This window comes from Elgaria multicarinata, chromosome 7 (genome assembly GCF_023053635.1).
Source record: "Elgaria multicarinata webbii isolate HBS135686 ecotype San Diego chromosome 7, rElgMul1.1.pri, whole genome shotgun sequence".
Taxonomy (NCBI): Eukaryota; Metazoa; Chordata; class Lepidosauria; order Squamata; family Anguidae; genus Elgaria; species Elgaria multicarinata.
Window position 1 is genome coordinate 105883188 of NC_086177.1, and position 27003 is coordinate 105910190.

The window sequence follows — 27003 nt, forward strand, 5'->3', positions numbered from 1 at the left end:
GATCTCTTTCACGCAAGTGCCCTTATTATGTTTTTTGGAGCCTTTAGGGTTAGCGAGGTTTTAGCAAGCTCTAAGAATGACAGTTCTGTTAGAGCCCTGCAGGTTGGTGATATTGTACTGTCCACAGATGCAGTAAAAATCCAGCTAAGACGTTCCAAGACAGACCAGAAAGGTAGAGGCACCAGTATTGTCTTGGCCCCAGCTCGGTAGGGTGAAATTTGCCCAGTAACAGCAATGAGAACCTTTTTATTTTCCAGAGGATTTGGCCCAGGTTTCCTCTTTCGCCACAGGGATAAATCCCCTTTGACTAAGTACCAGTTCTGGACAGTTGCCAAGAGGGCCCTTTTTGCAATGGGCATTGATAATTGCCAATTCGGAACGCGTTCATTCCGAATTGGAGCTGCCTCTACTACTGCCAAGGTTGGGTTTGCAGAAACAAAGGTTAAGGCCATAGGTAGGTGGCGTTCCACTGCCTTTAAGGCTTATGTTTGTTGAACAAATTTTCCACCAGTTAATAGTTATTTTTCTCCAGCAGATGTTGTGGCAAGACCGGACCTTTCGCAGATACTCATCTGTGGGCACAGCATGTTTTTTTGGGCCAGTCACAGAGAATCGCATACAACCATGGGCTCACAGTTGGGCCTGTGTTTTGAGGCCTACATTCACTGGGTTGGACAACGAGGTTTGCGATGGGGTGGTCTTTTGCACATGTTATTTCAGTTTGAGGCTAAGTTCTGCCTGCCACAGGTGTTGGTGATCCACCTGGGGGGTAATGATCTGGGTCTACTAAAAGGGAAAGCCCTCATTCTGCAGGCTATAGCAGATTTTGAATTTATCTGGAGACGATGGCCGCTGACGTGGATCGTCTGGTCTTGTATGTTGCCTCAGTGCAATTGGCATGAGGGACGTGATGCTAGGGGCTTAAATAGGGCAGTAAGCAAAGTGAATAGGGAGATTTATTTATTTATTTATTTATTTATTTATTTATTTATTTATTTTATTACATTTATATACCGCCCCACAGCCGAAGCTCTCTGGGCGGTTTACAACAATTAAAAATAGTAAACATTAAAAGTATACAAAAATTAAAAAAACATAAAAACAGTATAAATACAACACTATTAATAGGGAGATCAGACTGTTTCTCCAAGGTAAGCGAGGATGGGTCATCACGCACCGTGCAATTACTCCTCACAGACCGGAGCTTTATAGGGCAGATGGGGTCCACCTCTCTGATGCAGGAAATATTTTCCTGTTGGATCTGCACGTAGGACTGCGGGACTTCTTCCCGGGTTGGTGGGGGGAAAGGGGACCTAAGCTGAGGCTTGGTCCCCTTTTGTGGCAGGGAATGTGCGGGAATGAAATGTTATTGACAGGGACGGTGAGCCCTCTGGCACCCTTGGCGGTGATCAGCATATCCAGAGGACCTGCTCCTCAGGGACTATGCAGCTCACGTGTCAGGATATAGTGTGCCTTTGGAGACCATTCTGTCCCCATTCACTTGCTGTCCCTTATGGCAGTGGGCGGGGGTGTAGTGGGATGGTCTCCCCACACTTTCAGGGTGTCACATAAGCAAGAAGTCGGTGTACCGGCTTCTTGCTTTGGAGAGTGGCTTGCCCTATGGCAGGCAACAGGCCTGAGTGATAGGATTATTCCCGCACTTTCACGAGCAGATCCTAGGAGGGATGAGACAACATGGTTATTTAATAAAGAGGCCCTAGTTTACCCAAGCTCTGGTGTCTTTGTCTTCTTTTCATGTGTCCGCCTCCACTCACAATAAGAGGAGATGTCCTCTTATGGATCAATAACTGGTTAAAGAACAGAAAGCAGAGAGTAGGAATAAATGGTCATTTCTCCCGATGGGGGGAAGTAAATAGTAGAGTCCCACTGGCATCTGTGTTGGGACCAATTCTTTTCAACTTGTCCATAAATGACCCGGAATTAGGAGTGAGCAGTGAAGTTGCCAGATTGCCAATGACACCAAATTATTTAAGGTGGTTAAAAGAAAAAGGGTTCGTGAAGCACTCCAAAAGGTTCTTTCCAAGCTAGGAGAGTGGGCATCCTAATGGCACATGCAGTTCAATGTAAGTAAGTGTAAAGTGATGCACGTTGGGACAAAAAAATCCCAACTTCAAGTATGAACAAATGGGATCTAGCGGTTACTGACCAAGAAAGAAGTCTTTTGGTTGTGGTGGGCAGCTTGATGAAAATGTCTACCCAGTGTACAGCTGCTGTAAGCAGCCTTTATACAACCACCCTTAGAATACTGTGTATAGTTCTGGTTATCACACCAAAGGAGAAGAGGACGGAGAAGGATATATTTTAGATCTGGAAAAAGTGCAGGAAAAGCCAACTAAAATGGTCAAGGGATGGGAGCATCTCCTCTATGAGGGAATGTTACAATAGCTGGATTGTTTAGCTGGGGTGGGGAGAAAGGGTAAAGGATACAAAATCATGCATGGTATGGAGAATGTGGATAGTGAGACATTTTTCTTCCTTTCCTGTAATACTAGAACCCAGGGTTCATCCCATGAAGCTGATTGGTGGAAGATTCAGTACATCTTGGCACAGCGCATAGTTAAATTATGGAACTCGCTATCACAAGATGTACTGATGGCCACCAATTTGGATGGCTTTAAAAGGGGGTTGGATAAATTCCTAGAGGAGAAGGCTAACTAGTCCTGATGCCTCTATGCTACCTGCAGTATCAGACACAGTTTTCATCAGTTAATGGGAAACATGGATAGGCAAATGCTGTTGCACCACATCCTGCTATGGTTTCCTGGTCGACAGCAGTTCTGCCACTGTGTGAACAGAGTGCTGGACTAGAACGACCCTGGTCTGATCCAGCATCAGGGCTCTTCTTATTCATCTATATGTTCTTTTTAAACCTGGTGTGCATTCCTGCCAATGTAAGCTTTACATTCTCAGTATAGAATATGGAAACACAAAATAGATTTTAGCTTTGTGCGTGGAAATGCCAACAGCTCTTTGCTTAAACTGAGATGAAATATCTTCCATACACCTTTGTCCCTTTCTTTCTTTCTGTTTTATTAATTTTTCATATACAAAGACAAACAAATAAGCAAAATTACATAAAATTTAACTCCACTTGTCGACAGAGGTTAGTACATGTAACATACGCTTTCCCTTTATTTTACAAGCAAAGATAAGTTTGGAATCCATTTGGTGCCTGAAGAGTTTCTTTCCAGTTCTTCATAACAGCATTTTATATTTATTCTCTTTTCCATGATCTGAGGAAATGCTTTGACAACTGTTGCTGCTTACATCCCTGATTTGTATATGAAATTAAAAAATATGCCGTTGCATATACAAATCTGATTTTGTCTTCGCCTTGAAGTTGGTAACTTTTGTCCTGTCCCAGATTCAACTTGCAGGTCTCTTTGTCAACCAAATTATCTCACTTTTAAAAAAAATCACAATTGACATTTAATTGTAGGATATTTTTGATTTTATGCGTTTTTATTAATACTTTTTCTTTCCTCTTGCAAGGAACCCAAGGTAGCTTATATAGTCTTCTTCCTCTGCATTTTCTCCTCCTGACAACTCTATGAGGTAGGGTAATCAATGAGAAGCCCAGAGCCATCTAGTGAACTTCATGGCCAAGTGGGGACTAGAACCCGGATCTCCTGAATACCAGTGCAACACTCTAACCATTAAACCACAGTGGCTCTACATGAACAAACAAACAAACAATCTGAATTTCATCTTCCCCTCCAAACCTACTGACCTAACTCCCCCATCCACAGCTCTGCCTTGTTCAGTTAAAACGCCTGCCAGCTCAGTTCACAGAACTTGAACACATTCCAGGCCTGGCCATGCCTTTTCTGCTCATAGCTGCTTTGCTGCACAGGCCAAGACAGTAGACCAAAGTTCATTGTGCATACATTCATTTAATGGCCAGATCAGCTGGTGAGTTCATGCACATTTGGATTATTATCAAGGTGGGAAGATTAAACTGTGATGTACTGAAAGATCTGCCCTGACTCAATTCAATCCTAAATCTTTAAAGCCCTAAACAAGGGTTGGACTATTTGGAAGACTGCCTCTCTTGTTATGAACCTGTCCAGTTATTAAGATCTGCCAGAGAATCCCTTTTGAGTCAGGATGTTGCAGAAGCCTGACTAGATCCAGGCATCTGATGGACTCTCTCATGTCCACACCTTTGGACCCAGTTGGGCACCTGTGGTGTGTTTCCGAGTCAAGCACCTGGCAGCCATTGACCCATTAGTTCAGAGGAGGGCAACCAGGATGATCAGGGGTCTGGAAACAAAGCCCATGAAGAGAGACTGAAACAACTGGGCATGTTTAGCCTGGAGAAGAGAAGATTGAGGGGAGACATGATAGCACTCTTCAAATACTTAAAAGGTTGTCACACAGAGGAGGGCCAGGATCTGTTCTCGATCCTCCCAGAGTGCAGGACATGGAATAACGGGATCAAGTTACAGGAAGCCAGATTCCAACTGGACATCAGGAAAAACTTCCTGACTGTTAGAACAGTACAACAATGGAATCAGTTGCCTGGTGAGGTTGTGGACTCTCCCACACTAGAGGCCTTCAAGAGGCAGCTGGACAACCATCTGTCAGGGATGCTTTAGGGTGGATTCCTGCATTGAGCAGGGGGTTGGACTCGATGGCCTTGTAGGCCCCTTCCAACTCTGCCATTCTATGATTCTATGATTCTATGACTATTGAACTAGGCCTGTTTTCAAATCCCTAGCCCAAGTTCAGTGAATGACCTTGGACCAGTAGTTTTCACTGACTCTGTTCTAGAGATGAGCTGCATTTAAAAACCTACAATAATGTGGATTCTGGGATGCAACTTTGTCTCAGCTCATGAGGTCGAACTGGGTAAATCTGTTGTGGAATTGAATAATTTGCAGAGTGCGTAGCATACGCGATAGCTGGAAGCACTAAATTTCTGACTTGAGAGACTTTCTGAGGAAAATGTCAACACTCACAGGATTTTGTCAGTAAGAATAACTTTACTGAAACAAAACTTTCCTTTACATATGGTCATCAATATATACAGCATACTTCACTAACAACATGACAACATGACAAACATGACAAACATGACAACAAGATGCCTTTAAACAGGGACATCTTAAATACTTTCTCCCTTTGGTTCAATTAACCAATTGTCTCTACTCCAGGTCTTGCACGTAGGCCAAAACTGCCAGGCTCCGGTTTGAACTCTTGCTGCAGTCCAGAGACAAATCTGCAAAGCACTTTAACAGTATAAAGTCATTTCCTTCCTCTGTGGAGAAAATTCACCCCAACAAAATCTGCTAAAAACCAATACCCTCAATGGAATGATTTTCCCACCATCCCTATTTGGAGCTCAACTTTGCTTTCAGTTAACATCTGGGTACTCATTTTATTGACCTCGGGAGGATGGAAGGCTGAGTCGACCCGAGCCGGCTGCCTGAAACCAGCTTCCACTGGGATCGAACTCAGGCCGTGGGGAGAGTTTCAGCTGCAGAAACTGCTGCTTTATCAGGACACTAATTTAGCTTTTAGGCCCTGGCTTTAGCCCTGGCTACAATTCTGTGCTTAAACCCCACCCCACCGGCCACAAATTTGGCCATACCAGTTTATGCACCTCGTGACACTTTTCATGGATTTATTTTATTTTCAGATTTTAGGCCATGAGATGATTCCTCTTCCCAAACGTTGGTATTTTGCTAGGGTGACCATATGACGAGGAGGACAGTTATCTGATCAAGAGGGCAGGGCTCCTGCAGCTTCAACTGTTGTGAAGAAGAGGGAATTTCATAGGTGCTGCATGCATGCAAATGACACCTGCTGAAAGTCCCTTTTCTATACAACAGTTAAAGATGCAGGAGCCTGGTCTTCCTTTCCGTATGGCCACCCTAGATTGTGCATTCGAGGAGTGGTGGTGTAGAGACTGAATAAACAGGCCTGAGGTTTGTGTGTGCATGTAATGAGAGTTGTAAGTAGAATGGTAAATCTAGGGAAAGGGGCAGGTAGGGAGTTTTGGTGGGTCCTCCAAATGAACAGGTTTGACTCACTGATTCAGTGGAAGCAAGAGCCCAGCTTTTAAAAAAAATTGGCAGAAAACACCTTTTATGGTTTTGATCCCCAACCAGAAGGAGCTAGAAAACAGTTTTATGAAAATAATGTAGAGCTGGGCATTCCAGGCTGTCATCTCTGCCAGTTCGTACGGTTGCCATGTGCAGTCCAGAGATCAAAGGATTACCGTGTGCGGTTCTTTTTCAGCGCGGGACAGCAAACATCTGATAGGACCGAGGTAAGTTTCCAAAGCTGCTCAGCTTGGGCGTGAGGTCAATGTCCTTGGGGTCAGTAAGAGGTTTCAACGTGAAGTTCTGCAATATGGTGGTCAAGAACAAGAAGAGCTCCATGCGGGCCAGGCCTTCTCCGGCGCAAACCCGTTTGCCTGGAAGGGAGATGCATTTATGATGACTTTTTATTAATTTATTACCCACGTTTACATATATAATGCTTTCTACAGAGTTATCAAGTGGTTAACATACAATGAGCATTGCCATAAAACAATAACAATAGAACATTATTATTATTATTATTATTATTATTATTATTATTAATTTATATAGCACCATCAATGTACATGGTGCTGTACAGAGTAGAACAGTAAATAGCAAGACCCTGCCGCATAGGCTTACATTCTAATAGCATAGCAACATAACAATAATAAATCCTTGCTAACCAGCAGTAAAATGTCACACTCCACTGTGCACTACAGACCACAGCGGTCTGAGGTAGGATCTACACTGCTGCTTTATAGTTGTGTTGAAGTGCACTGACAACTGTTGGGGGCCTCCACATACCACTTTCATACTGCTTTCATAATGCTATATCCTGCTTGGTGTAGATCTGGGCCACACTTTAGGGAAAGTCTGTTTGAAGAGATGTTTTTTGAGAAGACATCTAAACTAGGGATGTCGCGGGTGTCTGATACATGAGTGATGTCTGATTAGGGCGACAATATGGAAAGGAGGAGAGGGCTCCTGTATCTAACAGTTGTACTGAAAAGGGAATTTTGGCAGTTGTCATTTGTACGCATGCAGCACCTGGTGAAATCCCCTCTTCATCACAACAGTTAAAGCTGCAGGAGCTAAATGTCATGTCTAACCCTAGTGCCCCTGTTTTGGGAGAAGGTGCTTCAGGTAATCAATCAGAATCAGATTCGGACCTAGAGGAGGAGGCACCAGACACCAGCCAGCCTGTACCAGTGGGGGAGGAAGCTCTCACAGGTCATTCACCAGCTGGAAGTCACCCCTCTCCAGAGCTTATCTCCTCAAGGCCAAATCCTACACACTCAGTGGGAAGTGAGTTTTCTTCCCGAGGAGAGCGCCCCGACTAGCTAGCTGATGCTAGGGTCTGCCAGAAGCTAAAATGCACAGATCAGAAGAAAGGTGTGAGAAAGTTGGTCCATCTAGGATTGCATCAGAACCTGGCTCCGCACCAGGCTCTCTGAAGTTACGGGCATTTGGGAAGGGGCTTCCTGTTCTCCTTGGTCGGACAATTGTCTCAGTTTGCATAGCTTTGCCTAGGGGGTAGTTTCCAAGAGATTAGACTCTCTTCAGGTAGAAGAGATGTTTGCTGCTTAATAAAAGCTTTTTGGGTTACCTAGCAGGCATCATCATTTATCTCTCATCGAAAACAGGAGCTTTCTGAGAAAAAGGACACTATGCTAGAGTGACCAGATACGAAAGAGGGCAGGGCTCCTGCGACTTTAACTGTTGCGATGAAGAGGGAATTTCACCAGGTACTGCATGCATACAAATTATACATGCAGAAATTCCCTTTTCTATTCAAACGTTAAAAATACAGGAGTCCTGTCCTCCTTTTTATATGGTCACGCTATCTGGTGGACTCCCCGCTGTTTGTCCCCCCAGGCCCCCACATGTAGACTGCACATCACTCACCTGACCCATCTCTGAGAGCTGCACAGTCCGTGAGCACCTTTCTCTGCCCACTCCTTCTTCAATCGGCCATTTTGCATGAGAATGGCAGCTTGGGCCTTTTTGGAATGGCGATATTGCATAGATTGCAACTATGAAGGGCAATCTACACAACCTCACAAGTGTGAATGAGCCTTTCATGCCAGGAAAGTTGCATAGATCACCCTTTACGGCTACAATTTATGCAACATGACTGTTCTGCAAAAGAGCCAGTCAGCATTCTTACACGAAATGGTGGCTCAGGGAAGGAGCAAGCAAGGAACAGAGGGCCCCAGATGGAGGTGAGTCCATCCGTACTTCGTATATTCATCAGGACTGTGGGTGCCTGTCTAATGACAGACGGTGATACTTTCCAGAGGATGAGTGCTGTGTCACTAAAGTCTCTACTGCAAGTGTTTCTGAGGCAAACCTCGGAAACATGCAGGCCTTCAGAAATGCTCCCACCGTTAGAGTAAGGTGCATCACTCCTGTGCCTTTGGGATGCTTTTCAGGATGTTTTAACAATGTATACTATGTTTTAAATCAGTATTTTATGTATTTATACTTACTTCTGTTCCCTGCCTCGATCAAAATAGAAAGGTGGGTAAGAAATTTATTTATTTATTTATTTATTATTATTATTATTATTATTATTCTGTTAGATGGAAATAGTGATGAGGCGATACATCAGATGTGTTGCTCCAGGAACATCTCTTGGAAGCATTCCTCTTTGCATAATTTATTCTTCCTCTGCTAGTCAAGAGAAAGCCCAAGCAACTCTATAGGGTGCAAAAAACCCCATCCTGCACTCCTCATTTTTCTGGGAACACTATTCCACAGCCTTTCTGAGACACCTTATACTTAAAAACTGAAGCAGTCATCCTTGGGAGTAAGTGTAACTGAGCTCAGTGGAACTTAGTTCTGAGTAAACATGGCTACAAGTTGCATAGGATAGCACTGCACATGTAAAATGATGGTGGCACCTATGGCATGTACACAGAATGAGAACATGGTGATGGATACAGAGAGCTTCAGATGTGATTTTCTGCACATGGTGTACATTGAAAAGCAATGAAAGCCCATCTGTGTTTCATTAAGGTCAACCCTGAATGTGTCCCCATAGGTGTGGCCATGGCTGAGACCCAATTAGGAACTCTTTTTACTCTGGAGTGACCCACTTGTCTGAATCAGTGTGAGATTCTAGTGTGGGCTGCATCAGGGAGGAACTAGGGCCTCACTGCCCCAGTGATCGAACACAGCAATATGAGGGAGACCAGAAAGACCTGAGTTGGCCAAGAATGCAATTCTCTGGGATGCTACTCAGTATGGGAGGGATGATTTTACCTGCTGAGAAGGGCATGAAGTAGTTGCTCTTCCTGAAGGTGCCATCTTCATTCAAGAAATGCTGTGGATCAAATTTTCCTGGATTAGGAAATTCTTTGCTGTCGTGCAGCACAGACTCCAGAACCGGGTATATGGTGGTGCCCTTGAAAGAGTAAAGAAGCAGGTTAGAAAATTTGCCACCAAAGTGTGAGGCTAGATGCCTTAAGGTGGGACATAAACTTTTCATTGATCCCTCTAAGCAGTTATTTTAAAATTGGCCCAGAGAAGGCCTGGCTGGGGGGAAAAAGAGGGTTTTCAACAACTGCCAAAAACATTCAGTGGAGCACTTTGAGCAAATCTCCCTTGGAGAATCCTCCGTAAAATTGGTGGCACCACAGAAAATGCTGTTTAGGGTGGATAACTGTCACTGCCTAGATGGCAATGGAACACAATGCAAAGTTTGTCCGGTGGATCTAAGTTTATACCAGGTAGTGTTATCTGTGTATGTGTTGTATTTTGTATGGGAAAGGGTATTTGTTAAGGTATCTATTAAATACATTTTCCCCACTAAATGCATTTTCCCCACTGAGCAAAGAAGGCATTTTGAAGTTCTGATTATGGGTGAATGAGCCATACAGGCAGTAACCCTGAAGTGCTCTAAGAGGCTTCTCAAGGAGAACTTTAATCATATAGCAGGATTTTCAGCCATGTCAAGAATGAAAGAGGGAGAGGGTGGGAGTTAGGAGAACAAAATGCATGGATCAATCATTGGCCATTTCTACTCCTGCCTTTTATATACCGCTTTCATACCACTTTCATAGTGCAATATCCTGCTTGGTGTAGATTAGGCGACCATGACTACCAAGTAGAGTTTTGAAATAGCCCAGCAGCTCATCAGAGAAGTCTGGTGTAAGAGTGAGAGAGAAGTGTCTCCGGTACGGAATAACACAGTTTGGTGAAGTTTTCAAGGGTCCTTGAGTTAGAAGGGAATGATCCATTGTTTCTTATGAACCTATTTAAGGGGAATCAACTATGAAAAAACATTTTGAACACACTGTTGCTGATGTAGCTGCTTAAATGTACCTTTATTCTCCACTTAGCTGTTCAAGATTGTAGTTGACAAAGTTGTATATAGTGGATTAATAGGAATATCCTGGGTGTTGCTGATTGGGAGGTCATAGATTTCAAGGAGTTGGTCAATTATAGGATGAAATCAATGGATTTGCCTGCTCGTGATAAACATTTCCCATTTTGGCCTGTTGCAGACATCATCCACAATTACATTTTTATCCATAATCCAAATTAAGATCAACAACAGAGATTGATGCAGACAAATAGCTGAGGCAGTTGAGAGATCACTGATGTGTTGCAAGACTATGGCCTTAGCTATAGGGGAAGAAGAAAGACCGTGGGGACAGGAGCAGGCCGAGGAAACATCAGGGCCTGCTCCTGTTGGACTCTTCCCCCACCCCCACAGGGCAAACTGCCATCTTGGCCCTGTGGGGAAGAAGAAAGACCGAGGGGATAGGAGCAGGCTGAGGAAACATCGGGGCCTGCTCCAGTTGGACTTTTCCCCCACCCCCACAGGGCAAACTGCCATCTTGGCCCTGTGGGGAAGAAAAAAGACCGAGGGGACAGGAGCAGGCCGAGGAAACATTGGGGCCTGCTCCTGTTGGACTCTTCCCCCACCCCCACAGGGCAAACTGCCATCTTGGCCCTGTGGGGAAGAAAAAAGACTGAGGGGACAGGAGCAGGCCGAGGAAACATCGGGGCCTGCTCCAGTTGGACTCTTCCCCCACCCCCACAGGGCAAACTGCCATCTTGGCCCTGTGGGGAAGAAGAAAGACCGAGGGGATAGGAGCAGGCTGAGGAAACATCGGGGCCTGCTCCAGTTGGACTCTTCCCCCACCCCCACAGGGCAAACTGCCATCTTGGCCCTGTGGGGAAGAAAAAAGACCGAGGGGACAGGAGCAGGCCGAGGAAACATTGGGGCCTGCTCCTGTTGGACTCTTCCCCCACCCCCACAGGGCAAACTGCCATCTTGGACCTGTGGGGAAGAAGAAAGACCGTGGGGACAGGAGCAGGCCGAGGAAACATCAGGGCCTGCTCCTGTTGGACTCTTCCCCCACCCCCACAGGGCAAACTGCCATCTTGGTCCTGTGGGGAAGAAGAAGGACCGAGGGGACAGGAACAGGCTGAGGAAACATCGGGGCCTGCTCCAGTTGGACTCCCCTCCAGCAGGACAATCCCATCAGCCCTTTCTCCAGTCCACTTAATTTCTCTCTCTCTTTACCTCTTCCCTCCTGAACTCCTTTTCCTTGTGTGTCATGTCTTTATTAGACTGTAAGCCTGAGGGCAGGGACTGTCTTTTTTGCTAAGTGTAAGCCGCTCCGAGAGCCTTTTTTGGCTGAGGAGCGGGGTATAAATATGATAAATAAATAAATAAATTAGCTAGACTATGGCCTTAGCTAGACCTAAGGTTTATCCCGGGATTGTCCTGGGGTTATCCCTGTTCATGTAAATGACACACAGGGGATCCCAGGATCAGGCAGGGATGACCCCAGGACGATCTCGGGATAAACCTTAGGTCTAGCTAAGGCCTATGACTCATATGGAAGATGCATAAGAGTTGAGTCAAGTCATGCGCTGGTGACCTATCAACCTTAAAAGAAAGGTTGCCAAACTTCTTTAAAAATGGAGTTACTCTATTATTGCTTCAGGTATGGATGTGATCCACTTCATGCCTTTAAGAAGTGGGTTAGGCCCATTCCCTTGTTGGTATCTGAACTGTGGCTCTTGAACACTGACCTTTGGGATGATGTATTGTCTGAATGGAGTGTCTTTGACCACTGCATGGGGGAGGCTCAGTGGAATGAGGGCGATGAACCTCTGGATCTCATGAATGACAGCATCCGTGTAAGGCATCTGTCCACGATCAGCCATAGAAGCGCTTCGTGTTCGTCCAATGACATGGTCAATCTCTTTTTGCACTTTCTCTGCAATGGGATTAACAAGATTATTTTGACTGCACAAACATGCAGGGAATATCAAGTAAGTCATTCAAAGAACATGAGCAAAATATCCCATCGAGGTGCACATGAGATGTTTTGAGAGTTTAAATCCCAGCTCAGTAACCATCACCATAGCCAAAATGTGTACCCCCAGCCACAGTCATCCATCTGTAAAAAGGAAATCAACATGACCAATAAATTAAAGAAGGAAGTTAAAAGCAGCTGTGAAGCCTTAGTAACCAACTGAAGTTTGCTGGTAAACATCCCTGTTTCTCATCTTTTTATCCTAAGCACTTGTTTCCCGCATTTAATGTGCTTCTTCCATGCACACACACACTTCACCTCCTAGCTCATCCCTGTCCTCCACACAACTCTGTACGGAGTTGTTCAAGAAAAGAAAACAGAAACTCTATATTGATTCAGTGACTTTGGTTTGGAAGAGCTGAAAAGGGAAAAGAGGAATGGATTTGAGGCTGTTGGGATGCACAGACTGGTACCTTGTATCTCTGGGTGTTTCAGAAGAGTCAAGAGGCCATATCTTAATGTGCTGCTGGTTGTCTCTGTTCCTGCTCCAAACAAGTCAACTGTGGAATTCACCAAGTTATCCATATTGAATTCAGAGGCACCATTGTGATTCTCCTGGAGAAACAAGCAGAACAGTCAACTGAGTCCATTTAATTGTGCAACCTAAGAGAGAAGTATTTTTGTAAAAAAAATAAAATAAAATGACAGCGTACATCTAATCAGAGTTTAGGATTAAACTGCCTTTATCATCTTCTGGATACAAAGCCCTATGAAGAGAGACTGAAACAACTGGGCATATTTAGCCTTGAGAGGAGAAGACTGAAGGGAGACATGATAGCACTCTTCAAATACTTAAAAGGTTGTCACACAGAGGAGGGCCAGGATCTCTTCTCGACCATCCCAGAGTGCAGGACATGGAATAATGGGCTGAAGTTAGAGGAAGCCAGATTCCGGCTGGACATCAGGAAAAACTTCCTGACAGTTAGAGCAGTACGACAATGGAACCAGTGACCTAGGGAGGTTGTGGGCTCTCCCACACTTGAGGCCTTCAAGAGGCAGCTGGACAACCATCCGTCAGGGATGCTTTAGGGTGGATTCCTGCATTGAGCATGGGGTTGGACTCAATGGCCTTGTAGGCCCCTTCCAACTCTGCTAATCTATGATTCTATGATTCTATAAAGCTGGATAAAGCAGTATGAAAACAGTATATAAAAGGCAGGAGCCACACTGCTGCTTTATAGCAGTATTGAAGTGCACTGACAAGTGTTGGGGCCATTGACACATTCCATAGACTGCTTTCGTACTGCTATATCCTGCGTGGTGTGGCTCCTGCCTTTTATATACTGCTTTCATAGTGCTATACTCTTCTTGGTGTAGATGAGGCCCTGGTGTCTTAACTTGACATGAAACCAAACTGAACTGAATCCAGTCTTGGAGTTGTACAGCAAACAGTCACTTAAGCATCTTATCTAGGAAGGGACTTTTTAAAACAACCACCACCACCATCTAATAGTTGTTATAGTTAGAACTTGCTGTGTCAACTGCCTTACCTCTTGTGCTGCTGTGGGTGGGGGCTGCTAAATTGTTCATACTTATCGGTAGGTCTTGATTTCTGAAGGGTTATTTCAGATAGTCAAGTGGACAGATAAGTGGTGAACAGGTGGAAATATGTTTGATGGGGATTAGTGGTGGTCAAAATCGGTGAACGCTCCCCTTACAAGCGGTCGCCACACTGCTCCCCCCTCATTCAAAGGTGGGGTAGGAACATGCAGTTTCCAGTGGCTGCCATTAACAGAGGGAGGAAAGTGCCTGTAGCCAGGGCAGACCTGTGCCTGAGAGCTTGCGGGGGGCCTTGTGAGGGCGAGGGCGCAGGTCTGCACTAGCATCCGAGTGCATCCAACTGGGTGCACAAGGGCTGCATGTGGGGTCCTACTGCCCTTGTGGACCAAATCGGATGCTCCCATCATCCCTACATACAAGCAAAACTCAAGTTTATTTATTTATTTATCCTGCCTTTTTTCCTCCAAGGAACCCATAATCCTCCTCTCCATCTTATCCTCACAACAACAACCCTGTGAGGTAGGTTGGGCTGAGAGTCTGTGACTGACCCAAAGTAAGGTGACCATATGACCGGATTTGCCAGAGGAAAAGAAATGGGAGCTACTAGCTGCAAATAGTAGTGCCATTGCTGGTGGCAAAAGAAGTACCTCTATTGCAAAACAGGTAGTAGTGATCTAAAAAAATCACATATCCCACTAGGATCCCAGTTTTCAAGCCAAAAATTAACGAATTAGCCCTTTTCTGGGCAGCATCTACACTACTGCTTTATAATGGTTTATAATGGCATTGATAACTTTTGGGACCCATGGCTCATTCCGGCCTTAGCTAGACCTACCTCATAGTCTGCAACAGAGGAGGGAAGATCTCGTGTTGTGATTAACGTGAGATCCCTCCTCCATTTACAAGTGAGGCACGGCGCCCTTAGGAGGAGATGTGTTGCTCCCGCCATTTAAAAAACAACAACACAGGAATGCATGAACAGTCATACGCTAAAGTTAAGTTTTTTTTAGGGTGACTATATGACCAGATGTGCCCGGATTTGCCTGGGCTTTTGATGGCAAATCCGGGGTGGGGAGGGGAAATCCGGATTTCCCCCCAAAGAGGAGCTCTAATGGGAATTAACAAAATGCTTATAACTCCATCATTTTTTAAGATAAAGACATGAAACTTGGAACAATGGTAGCTCTTAGGAAGGGCTTTAGTCACACCAAATTTGAAACAGATCCGTTCATCCATTGATTTTTTAGGATTTTTTTTAAAATTGAGGTTTTAAAATTATTATTTGTAAAATCGTCATTTTTAAAGTTAAAGAGATGAAACTTTGTACCATGATAGGATTTAGGTAGAGCTTTAGCCACACCAAATTTGAAACAGATCCGTTCATCCATTGATTTTTTAGGATTTTTTTTTAAAAATTGAGGTTTTAAAATTATTATTTTGAAAATTGTCATTTTTAAAGATAAAGAGATGAAACTTTGTAACATGATAGGATTTAGGTAGCGCTTTAGCCACACCAAATTTGAAACAAATCTGTTCATCCATTGATTTTTTAAGATTTTTTAAAAAAATAAGATTTTAAAATTATTATTTTTTAAGCTGCCATTTTTAAAGATAAAGAGCTGAAAGTTGGCACCATGATAGCTTTTAGGTAGCACTATAGCCATAACAAATTTGAAACAGATCTGGGGCCAGTAGCAAACCCTGTTAACAACAACAGCAGCTTGCAATGAGTGAAGATACAGTCAGAAAAGATATTTGAGGGAAGTGGAGAATGTAACACACAGAGTATAGCAAAAGCTTCAAAGTACAGCAAAACCTACAAAAGTAGGAGTGAGTGAAGTTAATTTCAGATACATTGAATCTCTCACTTGTTCTTTATTTCAGTGATTTTAACATTAAGATGTTATGAAGAACAGATTTGTCTTAAATGTGTGCTGTAAAATCAGACATGCGACCAAGGCTATGTTCAGGTGGGCACGCCCCCTTGGTACTGGACACGCCCCCTTGGGGGTGACCATGTTGTCCTTCTTTTTGGTTTCCAAATATAGTCACCCTAACCCAAAGTCACCCAGTGGGTTTCCGTAGCCGAGTGGGGACTAGAACCCAGATCTCTTGACTCCCAATCCAACACTCTAACCGCTACACCACACCATACTTGTCAAAGTTCAACAAATTCCACCTTGAAGCTTCTCCCATCTCATGTCTACATCAGATCACAATCTCTGTTTGTTTTGTTTTTTCTTTCAGCATGAACATTTATGTGTATTTTATGCATCTGCTTTTCCAAATGTATGCATCAATTAAATATATCTTTCAAATGTACTCATTCTTCACCGATTGATTAAAACCTGTTTGCAAACTTTTTAATGTGCATTTTTCAAATGTTCACATGTTGAAAAGAATTATTATTATTATTATTATTATTATTATTATTATTATTATTATTATTGTCCTCAAATCATGTTACAAGCTCAAAAGACTTTGTCTGCAGGTTTGCATTTGAGTCCGTCTTTGGTCTGGAAGGTGCAAACTGGGTAAATTCTGATTATTATTTAAAAAAAAAAAAAACAGACCAAAAGAAAACCCTCATACATCCCTAATTTTGGACACATTTAGATGAGGATGTATGAGAAATTAACTTCAGTTCATTTTGACCAGAATATACTGAGTTCACACCTCCTAGAACCTAACCCACACCCCAAAGCAGTCTGAAGTCTGAGCTTGTGATGCACTTTCTGAAACAAGAACAACAACAACAACAACACTGATGGAAAAATTAGAACTTTTGACAAATCTGCATAAAAATGTGTTTCATCTGAAAAATGTGCACAGACATGCTTTAATCAATGGGAGAAAATACATAGGTTAAAAATGTGCGTAATTGATGCATCCATTTGGGGAAAGAATGTGCATAAAATGTAGGGCTGTGCACCCCCTCCCCGAACTGCTTCAGATCCCGATCCGGATCTTCCAGATCAGGCCCGAACCAGTTCGGGTCGATCTGAACCTCCCCCAATCTGCTCCAGAACTGGATCCGGAGCAAGATCCGGAGGTCCGGATTGATATTCGGCCCCCATTTTGCCGTCCCATCCCCACTTACTTGCCTCTGTGGTGGATGGAGGAGGCAGAGAAGGGGGGACAAAATGGGGGCTGAATAAGCCCCCCTCCCCTTACCTGGTTCCTCCATCCACCGCCGTATGGACTGCAGCAGCGGACAGTGGAGCCAGGTAAGCCCCCCTCCCCCCTTACCTGGCTCCGTTGTCCGCCACGTCCTATTTCTGACCTTAGGCCTGGGCAGCAGTTGACGCCATCCCACGGACCACAGCGGACAATGGACCCATGAACAGACACTTGCAAAACTGACACTAAATGAAAAGAGTCTTTTCCATTCATCCCTTGTCGGAACTCCTTTGCAGTTAACATTCTGTTGCTATTGAAAGCCAGCTGGAATTAGTTCTGTGATTCAATGGTGCCATCAAAGCATCCTTGGAACTTAACCACTGCCCAGCTCTGATAATCAAACTGCTTGTGGCACAATTGAACTGACACTCAACTCTCCTTGGTCCAAGTGCCTGGAGGCTAGGTCTTGCTGAGTTTGGGCATCTATTAGAGGCTTAATTATTAAGGAGAATGTCCTGGATGCAAGACCATAGTAGCTGTAGGGAAGGCTTCCCAAAAAGGGAGGCCATGGAATCTCTTTCCTTGGCAATTTTCAAGAATAAGCTGGGCAGGGGTTTGTTAGAGAACCTTCAAGGTGAGGAAATCTTGTCTTGCTGAGTCTATGATTTTGCCTTACCTGATCCATTTTAATATGGAAGCTGTCAATAAAATCCTGAGGTGCAGTGGGGTCCAGGATAGCTTTGTGCATTTTAATCTGCTCTGAAACAAACTCTCTCAATCTTTGAATATTTGTCTGCACCCTGTGGTGAGGTCCAGGAACGACTTTCATTAAAGAGGGGAAGTTGTTGTAGAGCTGAAAGGAATGGCATAAGAGACACGTCACCAATTTCAGTCATTTTCTCTCGTTTTATGGACAGCAGCAGATGAACTGAGCATCAGTATCAGGACAGCTGGCAATGATCCTTATACCCCTAATGCAGTCAGATTGCTTCAAGGAGCAAGTGCACACACCCCTTCTAACTCAATGGTGACATCTAGTATTACCAGTATTATTCTATACTAGTTTGATATGCACAGAGCATATACACACTGGTACTTTATTGCTCAGTGTTATACTTTCCCAGCTTTTCTATAGGCACCTGGAAAAAGCAGGCACAAGGCCAACTGGGGCCATAGCTAGACTTAAGGTTTATTCCAGAATTGTCCTGGGGTCAAACCTGTTCATCTAAGTGCCACACAGGGCATCCAGCACTCAGGCAGGGATGAACCAGGGATGTTCCTGGGATAAACCTTAGGTCTAGCTATGGCCTGGGAGTCCATTGGACTTCCCCCTCCCAGGCACTCCCCCCCCCCGCTCCCCCGCTCACCTCCATGAGACTTACCTGAGGCATGTACACATGCTGGCATTCCACCTGGCCTCCTCTCTGGGCTCCTCTTTCCTAGCTACTCTCCCCACTCACTCCCCCCTGCTCCCAGCTGCATTTATATACATCCTGTTGCTTAGCCACACAAAGTTCTTCTCATAGCTCAGAACCTCCAGTGTACAAAGTTCTTCTCATAGCTTGGAACTTCCAGCGTGTCATAGACCAGAACCTCTATGCCATACATTGCCACACATCGAGTTCATCTCTCTCTGACAACTGATGGATAGAACTATCAGGAACTGAGTTGTCTCCTTTTTCTTGTTCATGGTTTCTTCCTTCTGCACTACTCTGTATCAGAAGGAAGAAATCCAGGCCTCCAGGAAAGTGTTGAAATAAGGCGCTACTATCTCAAGTAGGAAAATACACATGACTATCTGTTTGTTTGTCTATGTAAAATTATTTCTGTTCCTCCTTTAAGGGTGGAACCTGCTCAAGGCAGCACAAAATATGAAAATCATACAGAGGGTATTGATTTGTTAAATGCATGTACTGGTCAAGCATAAAAAATTCCTCAGGGTTCAATCATACCCTGATAAACCCAATAAAACAACAAAAGATATTCATATAGCACCCTGTTGAGAAAAGGGTGGTGATGTGTTAATAAGCCTGGCTGCTGGTGACATTGAATAACCATGAAAACTTTCCATTCTCCAAGGATTAACTCTGTTTTCATTTATTATGTCTTTCCAGTTATCAAAACCAGTCCGCCCCCACCCCATCCTAGTTCTATGTATGCGCTTGGAGGAACTATATGTGTAAAATAATAATATTACATGCAAAAGCAAAAGTTAGACCACACAAAAAGGGCCTTTAGCCAGAAGATGGCACTTACCTGTCCCCAAGGAGAGCTCAGAATGCTGAAGTTGTCATTCAAGTGGGCCATAAGGGCTAGAAACTTCTGGTCATCGTAGTTGTATCGGTTCCGAAAGATGATGGCGCAGATGACATTGGAGACAGCACAGCTGAGCAGGAAGGTTGGATCAAATGGTTTCCCTAATAATGAGAGAGAGAGAGAGAGAGAGAGAGAGAGAGAGAGAGAGAGAGAGAGAGAGAGGGAGAGAGAGTTCTTGTTTTAGTCCAGCTTTTAAGCAATATTCTTACCTGAAAATTCTGGGCTGGTTTTTGCAGCTAGTGTCGGTCAGACAGGGCATGGACTTTGGCAACTCTGCTGCCACCCATCTTGAAAATGTGCTGAGAATTCCTCTAGGAACTATCCTATGGCATCACAGTGGGTAGTTCCCAGAGGCAGTAGGAGCTCTGCACCAATGCATCAGCTTGGAGAAGCAGCTTGGCTTTTCACTTTTACATTTTAAAATGGTAAAGAAGAGAAAATAATGAAATCCTTGCTACCCTGTAATTCAGGGATGGGCAACTTCCCCCCCCCCTTTTCTCAAGTGCAGCATCAATGGGTAGTGTGTTGGGTTCTGCATGCCAGTGGTCTCTCTCCCTTCCTCCTTCTTTCCCTCTTCCTCTCTACAAGCAAGCTGTCAGGAAAGGGACAGTTCACTCTTGCAGAGAGCTCAGCTGATGGCTTGCAGAGGGCTTTGGAAACTAGGTCCTAATCTACATCAAGCAGGATATTGCACTATGAAAGGAGTATGAAAGCAGTATATAAAAAACAGGAGCCACACTATTGCTTTATAGAGGTACTGAAGTGCACTGACCACTCTTGAGGCCCATAGACACATACCATATACTGCTTTCATACCTCCCTCATACCACTATATCCTGCTTGGTGTGGCTTCTGCCTTTTATATACTGCTTTCATACTGCTTTCATAGTGCAATATCCTGCTTGGAGTAGTTTAGGCCTAGGACAAGGGCTTCATGAAACTAGGTCAAAGGCCACATGCAGTCCTAAAACGGAACCTTGCTCATCCGAGTTGTAAAAGAAAGTACACTACCTAACTGAAAGTCATCCATTGCTGGGGATAAAGGCTCCAGCAAAGGCACTAATAATGTCCTCTATTATACTTAAAAGGTTAAAATACTTAAATACTTAAAATACTTAAAAGGTTGTCACACAGAGGAGGGCCAGGATCTCTTCTCGATCCTCCCAGGGTGCAGGACACGGAATAACGGGCTCAAGTTAAAGGAAGCCAGATTCCAGCTGGACATCAGGAAAAACTTCCTGACTGTTAGAGCAGTAGGACAATGGAATCAGTTGCCTGGTGAGGTTGTGGGCTCTCCCACACTAGAGGCCTTCAAGAGGCAGCTGGACAACCATCTGTCAGGGATGCTTTAGGGTGGATTCCTGCATTGAGCAGGGGGTTGGACTTGATGGCCTTGTAGGCCCCTTCCAACTCTGCTATTCTATGATTCTATGATTCTGTTTTCTTTCCTGGCAGGCTCACGCCACTATAATTCTAACACTGTAGCAAGGGAATCTCATTGTACAGCTCATTTTATGGGGAAATAGGGTGCTAGACGATGAGGGGGTTAAAGCAGCCTGCTTGCCACTGGTGGGCATCTAGGAAATGGTGGACAGTAGCTACCTTGCATGTCCCTGAACTTTTCCATCAGATACTGAGTTTCATCTTGGATCCTCTCCTCGATGCTTCTCCTTCCCATCCCGAAGTTGCGGAGAGTGGTGAGGGTAAAACGCCGGAGCTGTTTCCATCTCTCTCCATTGCTGAATACAATTCCTGGGGGGGGGGGGGGGGAGAAAGAAGAGATGGAAATGAAGGAGTAAGTTAAGAGCAAGGAAGAACAGAGAAAAAAGAGGAGACACAACAGAGGAAGCTTTGGTGAGAGATAGGAGAAACCGCTAGGAACAAAAGGGATTGTTGTATGTGAGTGAGTCAATGGTTTGAAGCGTTGGACATGTCTACACCAGCCCTCTATCCTGGAATCGTTCCTGTGCATCCAAATTCCACACAGGGGATCCTGGGAGCAGGCAGGGATCATCCCTCCATTTTCCTGGGATAACACTTAGGTGTAGAAATGGCCCTTTATACTTTCTTGTAGGGGTGTGCATGGACCCCCCACTCCGCTTCACTTTAAGATCCGCCATTTTCGGATCGGCCCGCTCCGCCCCGCCCCCACTCCGCCTGTGCCCACTCCGCTCCGCTCAGAGCTCCGGATCCGGATCGGAGCTCCGGTCCCCCCCATAGGGGGGGTTACCGGGCCCTGCCGCCATCGCCGCCCATGCGGCGACGGCGGCAGAGCCCGGTAAGGGACCAAGGGGGAGGGGGCCTTACCTGCCTCCGTCCACAGTCCATCGCTGTCTTCAATTGAGCCTGTGGTTCCACCAGGAAGTCTGGGCCGCAAGTGCGGCCCAGACTTCCTGCTGGAACCACGGGCTCAATTGGAGACGCTGACGGACCGCGGACGGAGGCAGGTAAGGGAGAGGAGGGCGGGGGGCATTACCGGGCCCTGCTGCTGTCGCCGCATGGGCGACAGCGGCAGGGCCCGGTAAACCCCACTTACCTTTCCGGCGGAGCTCCGGATCGAGGCGAAAGATCCGCCTTCACCTCGATCCTCTTCGCCATGCTCCGCCAGCCCCCCAATCCTCTTCGCCTCTGCCTTAAGGGCAGGCGAAGCCCCCCGCTCTGCTACTGCTTCTCCGGTCCAATTAGAAGCGGAGCACATCCCTACTTTCTTGTTTAATAGTTGCTGGCTGGATATGCTTTTCATAAAATATATGCTTTTATTGCCAATAATTTTCAATATCTTGGCACAGCTATTAAACAAAATGGAGACAATAGCCAAGAAATCAGAAGAAGGTTAGGTTTGGGATGGGCGGCTATGAGAGATCTGGGGAAAAATCTTTAAAAGTAAAGATACAACATTGGAAACCAAATTCAGGATTATCCAGACCATGGCATTTCCAATCTCCATGTATGGATGTGAAAGTTGGACCATGAATAAAGCAAATAGGAGGAAGATCGACTCATTTGAAATGTGGTGTTGGAAGAGAGTTTTGCGGATACTGTGGACCACAAAAAGGACAAATAAGTGGGTTCTAGAACAAATTGAGCCAGAACTCTCTCTAAAAGCAAAAAAATTTGCTGAAACTGAGGCTTTGGACATAGATTAAGAAGAAATGACTCATTAGAAGGGGGAAAAAACACAATACTTCTAGGAAAAACAGAAGGAAAAGAGAAAGACCAAACAAGAGATGTATTGACTCCTTAAAGGAAGATACGGAAATGAAGTTAGAAGATCTGAATAAGGTGGTTTACAACAGATGCAACTGGAGGTCGCTGGTTCAAAGGGTCGCCAAAAGTCAAAGCCGACTTGAAGGCACATAACTAACTAACTAACTAACTAATTGCCAATACCAAATGTACCTGAGCCATTTATTTTAAAGCATCAAACTGTTGTATCCAAACTATTGCAATCCAAGCCTGATTCCCACATTCACACTTGTCATGGTGACATCACCAATTTGGTTTGTTTATCTGTCGGGGATGCTTTAGGGTGGATTTCTACATTGAGCAGGGGGTTGGACTCGATGGCCTTGTAGGCCCCTTTCAACTCTGCTATTCTGTGATTCTATGATTCTATGATTTGTCTATTATTACATTTATATACCACCTCTATTTCCTCTTACAAGGAATGTGTATCTTATAATGCAGCATCTTATGCATGTAGGAATTTGGCCCCATAGGAACCTTTTCTCTTCCCCTATAATTCATCAGACCATGGGCTCATCTACACCAAGCAGGATATTGCACTATGAAAGCTGTATATAAAAGGCAGGAGCCACACCAAGCAGGATATAGTGGTATGAAAGCAGTATATGGTATGTGTCAATGGGCCCCAACAGTTGTCAGTGCACTTCCATACCACTATAAAGAAGCAGTGTGGCTCCTGCCTTTTATATACCGCTTTCATACCGCTTTCATAGTGGAATATCCTGCTTGGTGTAGCTAAGCCCCATGAAAGACCAATAGTTTGCATTGTAGAATGGGAAGGACAGGAATGAATGAATTTAGAAAAGGCACCTTAATCGCAGGATGAGCCGAACTCTCTTCTTATTTCAGGTGCTTAGGTGGCTTCCCTGAAGTCAAGCAGTTTATAATGGGCTCAACTCATCTTCTCATATCTCCATCCTTCCCTGTCATCTGATGATAATTTCCATGGGCAGAACACCATTTAACACCATTGTGCTCCTGAATACCACTGTGTTATAGCCAATGTATCCCTGACCATTTTATCTTAACAGCCGTGCTGGATTAGACCAAGGGTTCATTTAGTCCAACATCCTGATCATGCAGTGGCCAAACAGCTGTTGACCAGGAAGCCACAAGCAGGACACAGGTGCAACAGCATCCTCCTGTCCATGTTCCCCAGCAACTGGTGTATACAGGCTTACTGCCTCTGATACACATAGCCATCAAGACTAGTCGCCACTGACAGCCTTCTCCTTCAGGAATTTACCCAACTCCCTGTTTAAACCATCCAAATTGGTGTCCATTGCTACATCTTCTGATAGTGAATCACAGTGGTTCAGTACAGAAGATGTTTCCTGCTCCCTCCCATCTCTAGCTGTGAACAAGCATCAGGTACCTAGCCCTTTGTTGATTTCGTCGGCTAATGGAAGTCTTCCTCTGGCTGCAAATTCATCTGCTCGGTCAATCAGGGCTTCTTTTATGGCATCATAGCCACACAGCACTACAACACGTTCTGCTCCAAAATACATCATGAACACAGGTCCATACTTCTCACTGAGCTGGGGAAAGACAAAGAAGAAAGCACATTTATTTATTTATTTATTTATTTATTTATTTATTTATTTATTTCACTTATATACCACCCACATAGCCAGAGCTCTCTCATAGGTCAAAACTAGCACCTTGAATTGGGCTCGGAAACATGCAGGCAGCCAGTCCAAGTGGACCAGAGCAGGTGTTATATGGTCAAACCTTCTGGTTCCCGAAAAAAATCTGGCCGCTGCATTTTGCACGAGCTGCAGCTTCCGAACCGTCTTCAAAGGCAGCCCTACATAGAGTGCATTGCAGTAATCTAACTTGGAGGTTACCAGAGCATGGACAACTGAAGCCTGGTTATTCCTGTCCAGACAGGGGCGTAGCTGGGCCACCAACCGGAGTTTGTAAAAGGCACTCCGTGCCACCGAGGTCCCCTGAGCCTCAAGTGACAACGATGGATCTAAAAGAACCCCCAAGCTAGGTGGCTCTGGAGGCTCAGAGAGGTTCATCTCGTTGAGGATGACTCAAGGGTGACTTCTGATGTTTTGTTTAACTAGCCTTTTCATCCAGAAACAATTTGACAAGAAATAAAAGAGCAGCTATTCAATATACATGGAGGCCAGGCATGGCTCCATAAAGACACAAGAATCAGACTTACGGCCTATCTAGTCTATCATGCTGCCCTCAAGCTGCCACAAGCTGCCCTCCCCTACCGCTTTCCCCAGAAACTAGTATTCAAAGGCATGCTGGTTGATCCTGGAGGCAGTTGGGCCAGTTTGCACATCACAATAAACCAGACCGTCCATCAGTGGCTTGTTAAAACATTGTGAGAAACAAGAGCACTGGGTTGTCTCTGTCCCATATGAAGTAGAATCAATAGCCATGGATTATGGTTGATTTATGACTCCGACCTGACAGGGCAGATAGAAGTTTCCGATTCTCGTGTGTATTCCTCCCTTTCCAGGGATGTTATTTTAATTAGTGCTGTGTCAAAAAAAATTCCCACATTTTTCCTACCACTCACATGCAATTTCAGAGAAATGAAATTGCTTTTGAAAAGAAATTAAATGGTGAGGAAAACTTCAGAGAACCGAATTAACCTAATTAAAAATGCACCACTCAACAGTCTTCCCTGGATACTCAGAGCAGAGTGGAAGGAGGGTGGGTAGAATCCTACCCACAAGTTTTCTAACCATTCAGGTCAGATCTTGGCCATTTTCTTTTCAGTGTCACTTATCCTGGGTCTCAGTTAGACCTACCGGTTTAGTATGATGAAGGGGTGAAGATCTCACAATATTTTATCTCCCCATCTGTTTACACTTGGTGCGCGATGACCTCAGAGGTAGAGGACGTCACACCCGCCATTTTGTTTTTTTTATTTATTTATTTATATTTATTTATTGCTTTTATATACAGACCCATAGCTGAAGCTCTCTGGGCAGTTTACAAAAGTTAAAAACAGTAAACATTAAAACAAATATACAAAGTTTAAAAACATAAAAAGCATAAAAACACAGTATCATAGCCTTTCTTTTAAAGAGGAAGGAGTGCATGAGTGCTCATGTGCAAAAGGTAAGTGTTTGTTTGTTTTTTAAAAAAACCCGCTCCCCCCCCCCCCGATGGTTGCAGAGTTCCTGAGGAGCTCTGAGCCCCATGTGAGGGTACCAGCTCCTCGTGAGTAACCACGAGGAGCCGGGACAAACCAGGAGAGCTGCTCACACGTTCCGTGGTCTCAGGAGCAGCCCGAGACCATGGAAAAAGTGAGCCTAAAGTATAGGGCCATATCCCGGGGGAAGGGAGGGATCAACCCTCCCTGATCCTGGATCCCCTGTGTGTCAAGTGAACACACAGGGATGGTCCTGGGGATCACCCATCTAGCTATAGCCCTGGAAAATTTGATTTTTAGAAGGGCTCCCTCCAATTGGAATAGCAGGTGCTCTGCTGAAAGCTTCTGGGTATGATATGTATATAATTTTGCATTCATCGCAACCTCTCCCGAAAACCCACCTTTTCTATGAAGTCTTTGGCACAATGCCCTGTGCCTCACTTCTTTGGGAATGGAAAGGCAGAGTAAACAAATAAATAATTTGTGAAATTAATGTGAAATGAAATACAATTTAAAAATGGACCAGCTCTAGACAAAACAGTCAAAGGGGGGAAAAAAACTAGCTATCAGGTAAAACCTACGCCCATATCACGGTTGTTGAGGATAGCATTCCTCAGCTTACCTTGCGGAGATTCTGAGCCAATTGGTTTGTCTTCAGATGCAGAGCATTCCCTATGTAGGGCAGAGGAAATGGACCAGGTGGAAGGTTTCCATGACTTGACTTCCTGCTTCTGACTGCAAGGAAAACAAGGCAAGAGATACAGAGGACCAGGAAAATCGTTGCTGTTCCTAGAGGTTCCATAGCAGTAGCCAAAAGCCAACTGGGAGTAGAATTACTCTGTATGATGAAGTTAATGTATGCTCCAAGGTTTGAATCGTATATTTATATACACTGGAAAGCTCAGCTATGGGTGTACATTCACCAATGGGAATTCTAGATGTCTCTTAATCAATAAGGTTACGTATTAAGTAACTCAGGTGATGAGTTATCAGAATGAACTTCTCTGAACTTTACTCTGTGTTCACTTGTTTATTGTTTTCTAAGCCAATTATAACAATGTTCCTCAGTGTACACAAGGGGGTGGAAGAGGTGTTCTCATTTTGACCTGTGTCAATTTTGTACATGGTAGATACAAAGAGTATTCTGACCCATCTATACACAGAATTTTAGAGGGGGAAATCCACAAAAATTATCTTACAAAAAATCACAAATGTATATAATCTGAGGGCTGCCTTTAACTTCTTTGGTTAGTTTTTGATAAATCTGTCATATTCAGTATCTCTTTGATTCACTTTATTCCAGTCTTAAAGT

The 27003-nt window shown here is 44.5% G+C and overlaps 1 protein-coding gene across 1 annotated transcript; it reads right to left on the reverse strand.

The window, feature by feature from the left end:
* Window positions 1-4986: 4986 nt before the first annotated feature.
* Window positions 4987-26554, reverse strand: LOC134401859 (cytochrome P450 2C29-like). The gene is made up of 9 exons (XM_063131166.1): window positions 26314-26554; window positions 23946-24108; window positions 20927-21076; window positions 19265-19425; window positions 17685-17861; window positions 12802-12943; window positions 12102-12289; window positions 9315-9456; window positions 4987-6442 (listed from the first exon to the last, which is right to left on the reverse strand). The coding sequence occupies exons 1-9, from the start codon at window positions 26491-26493 to the stop codon at window positions 6261-6263; spliced, it is 1485 nt and encodes a 494-aa protein (XP_062987236.1). The 5' UTR covers window positions 26494-26554; the 3' UTR covers window positions 4987-6260.
* Between the last annotated feature and the right edge of the window lie 449 nt (window positions 26555-27003).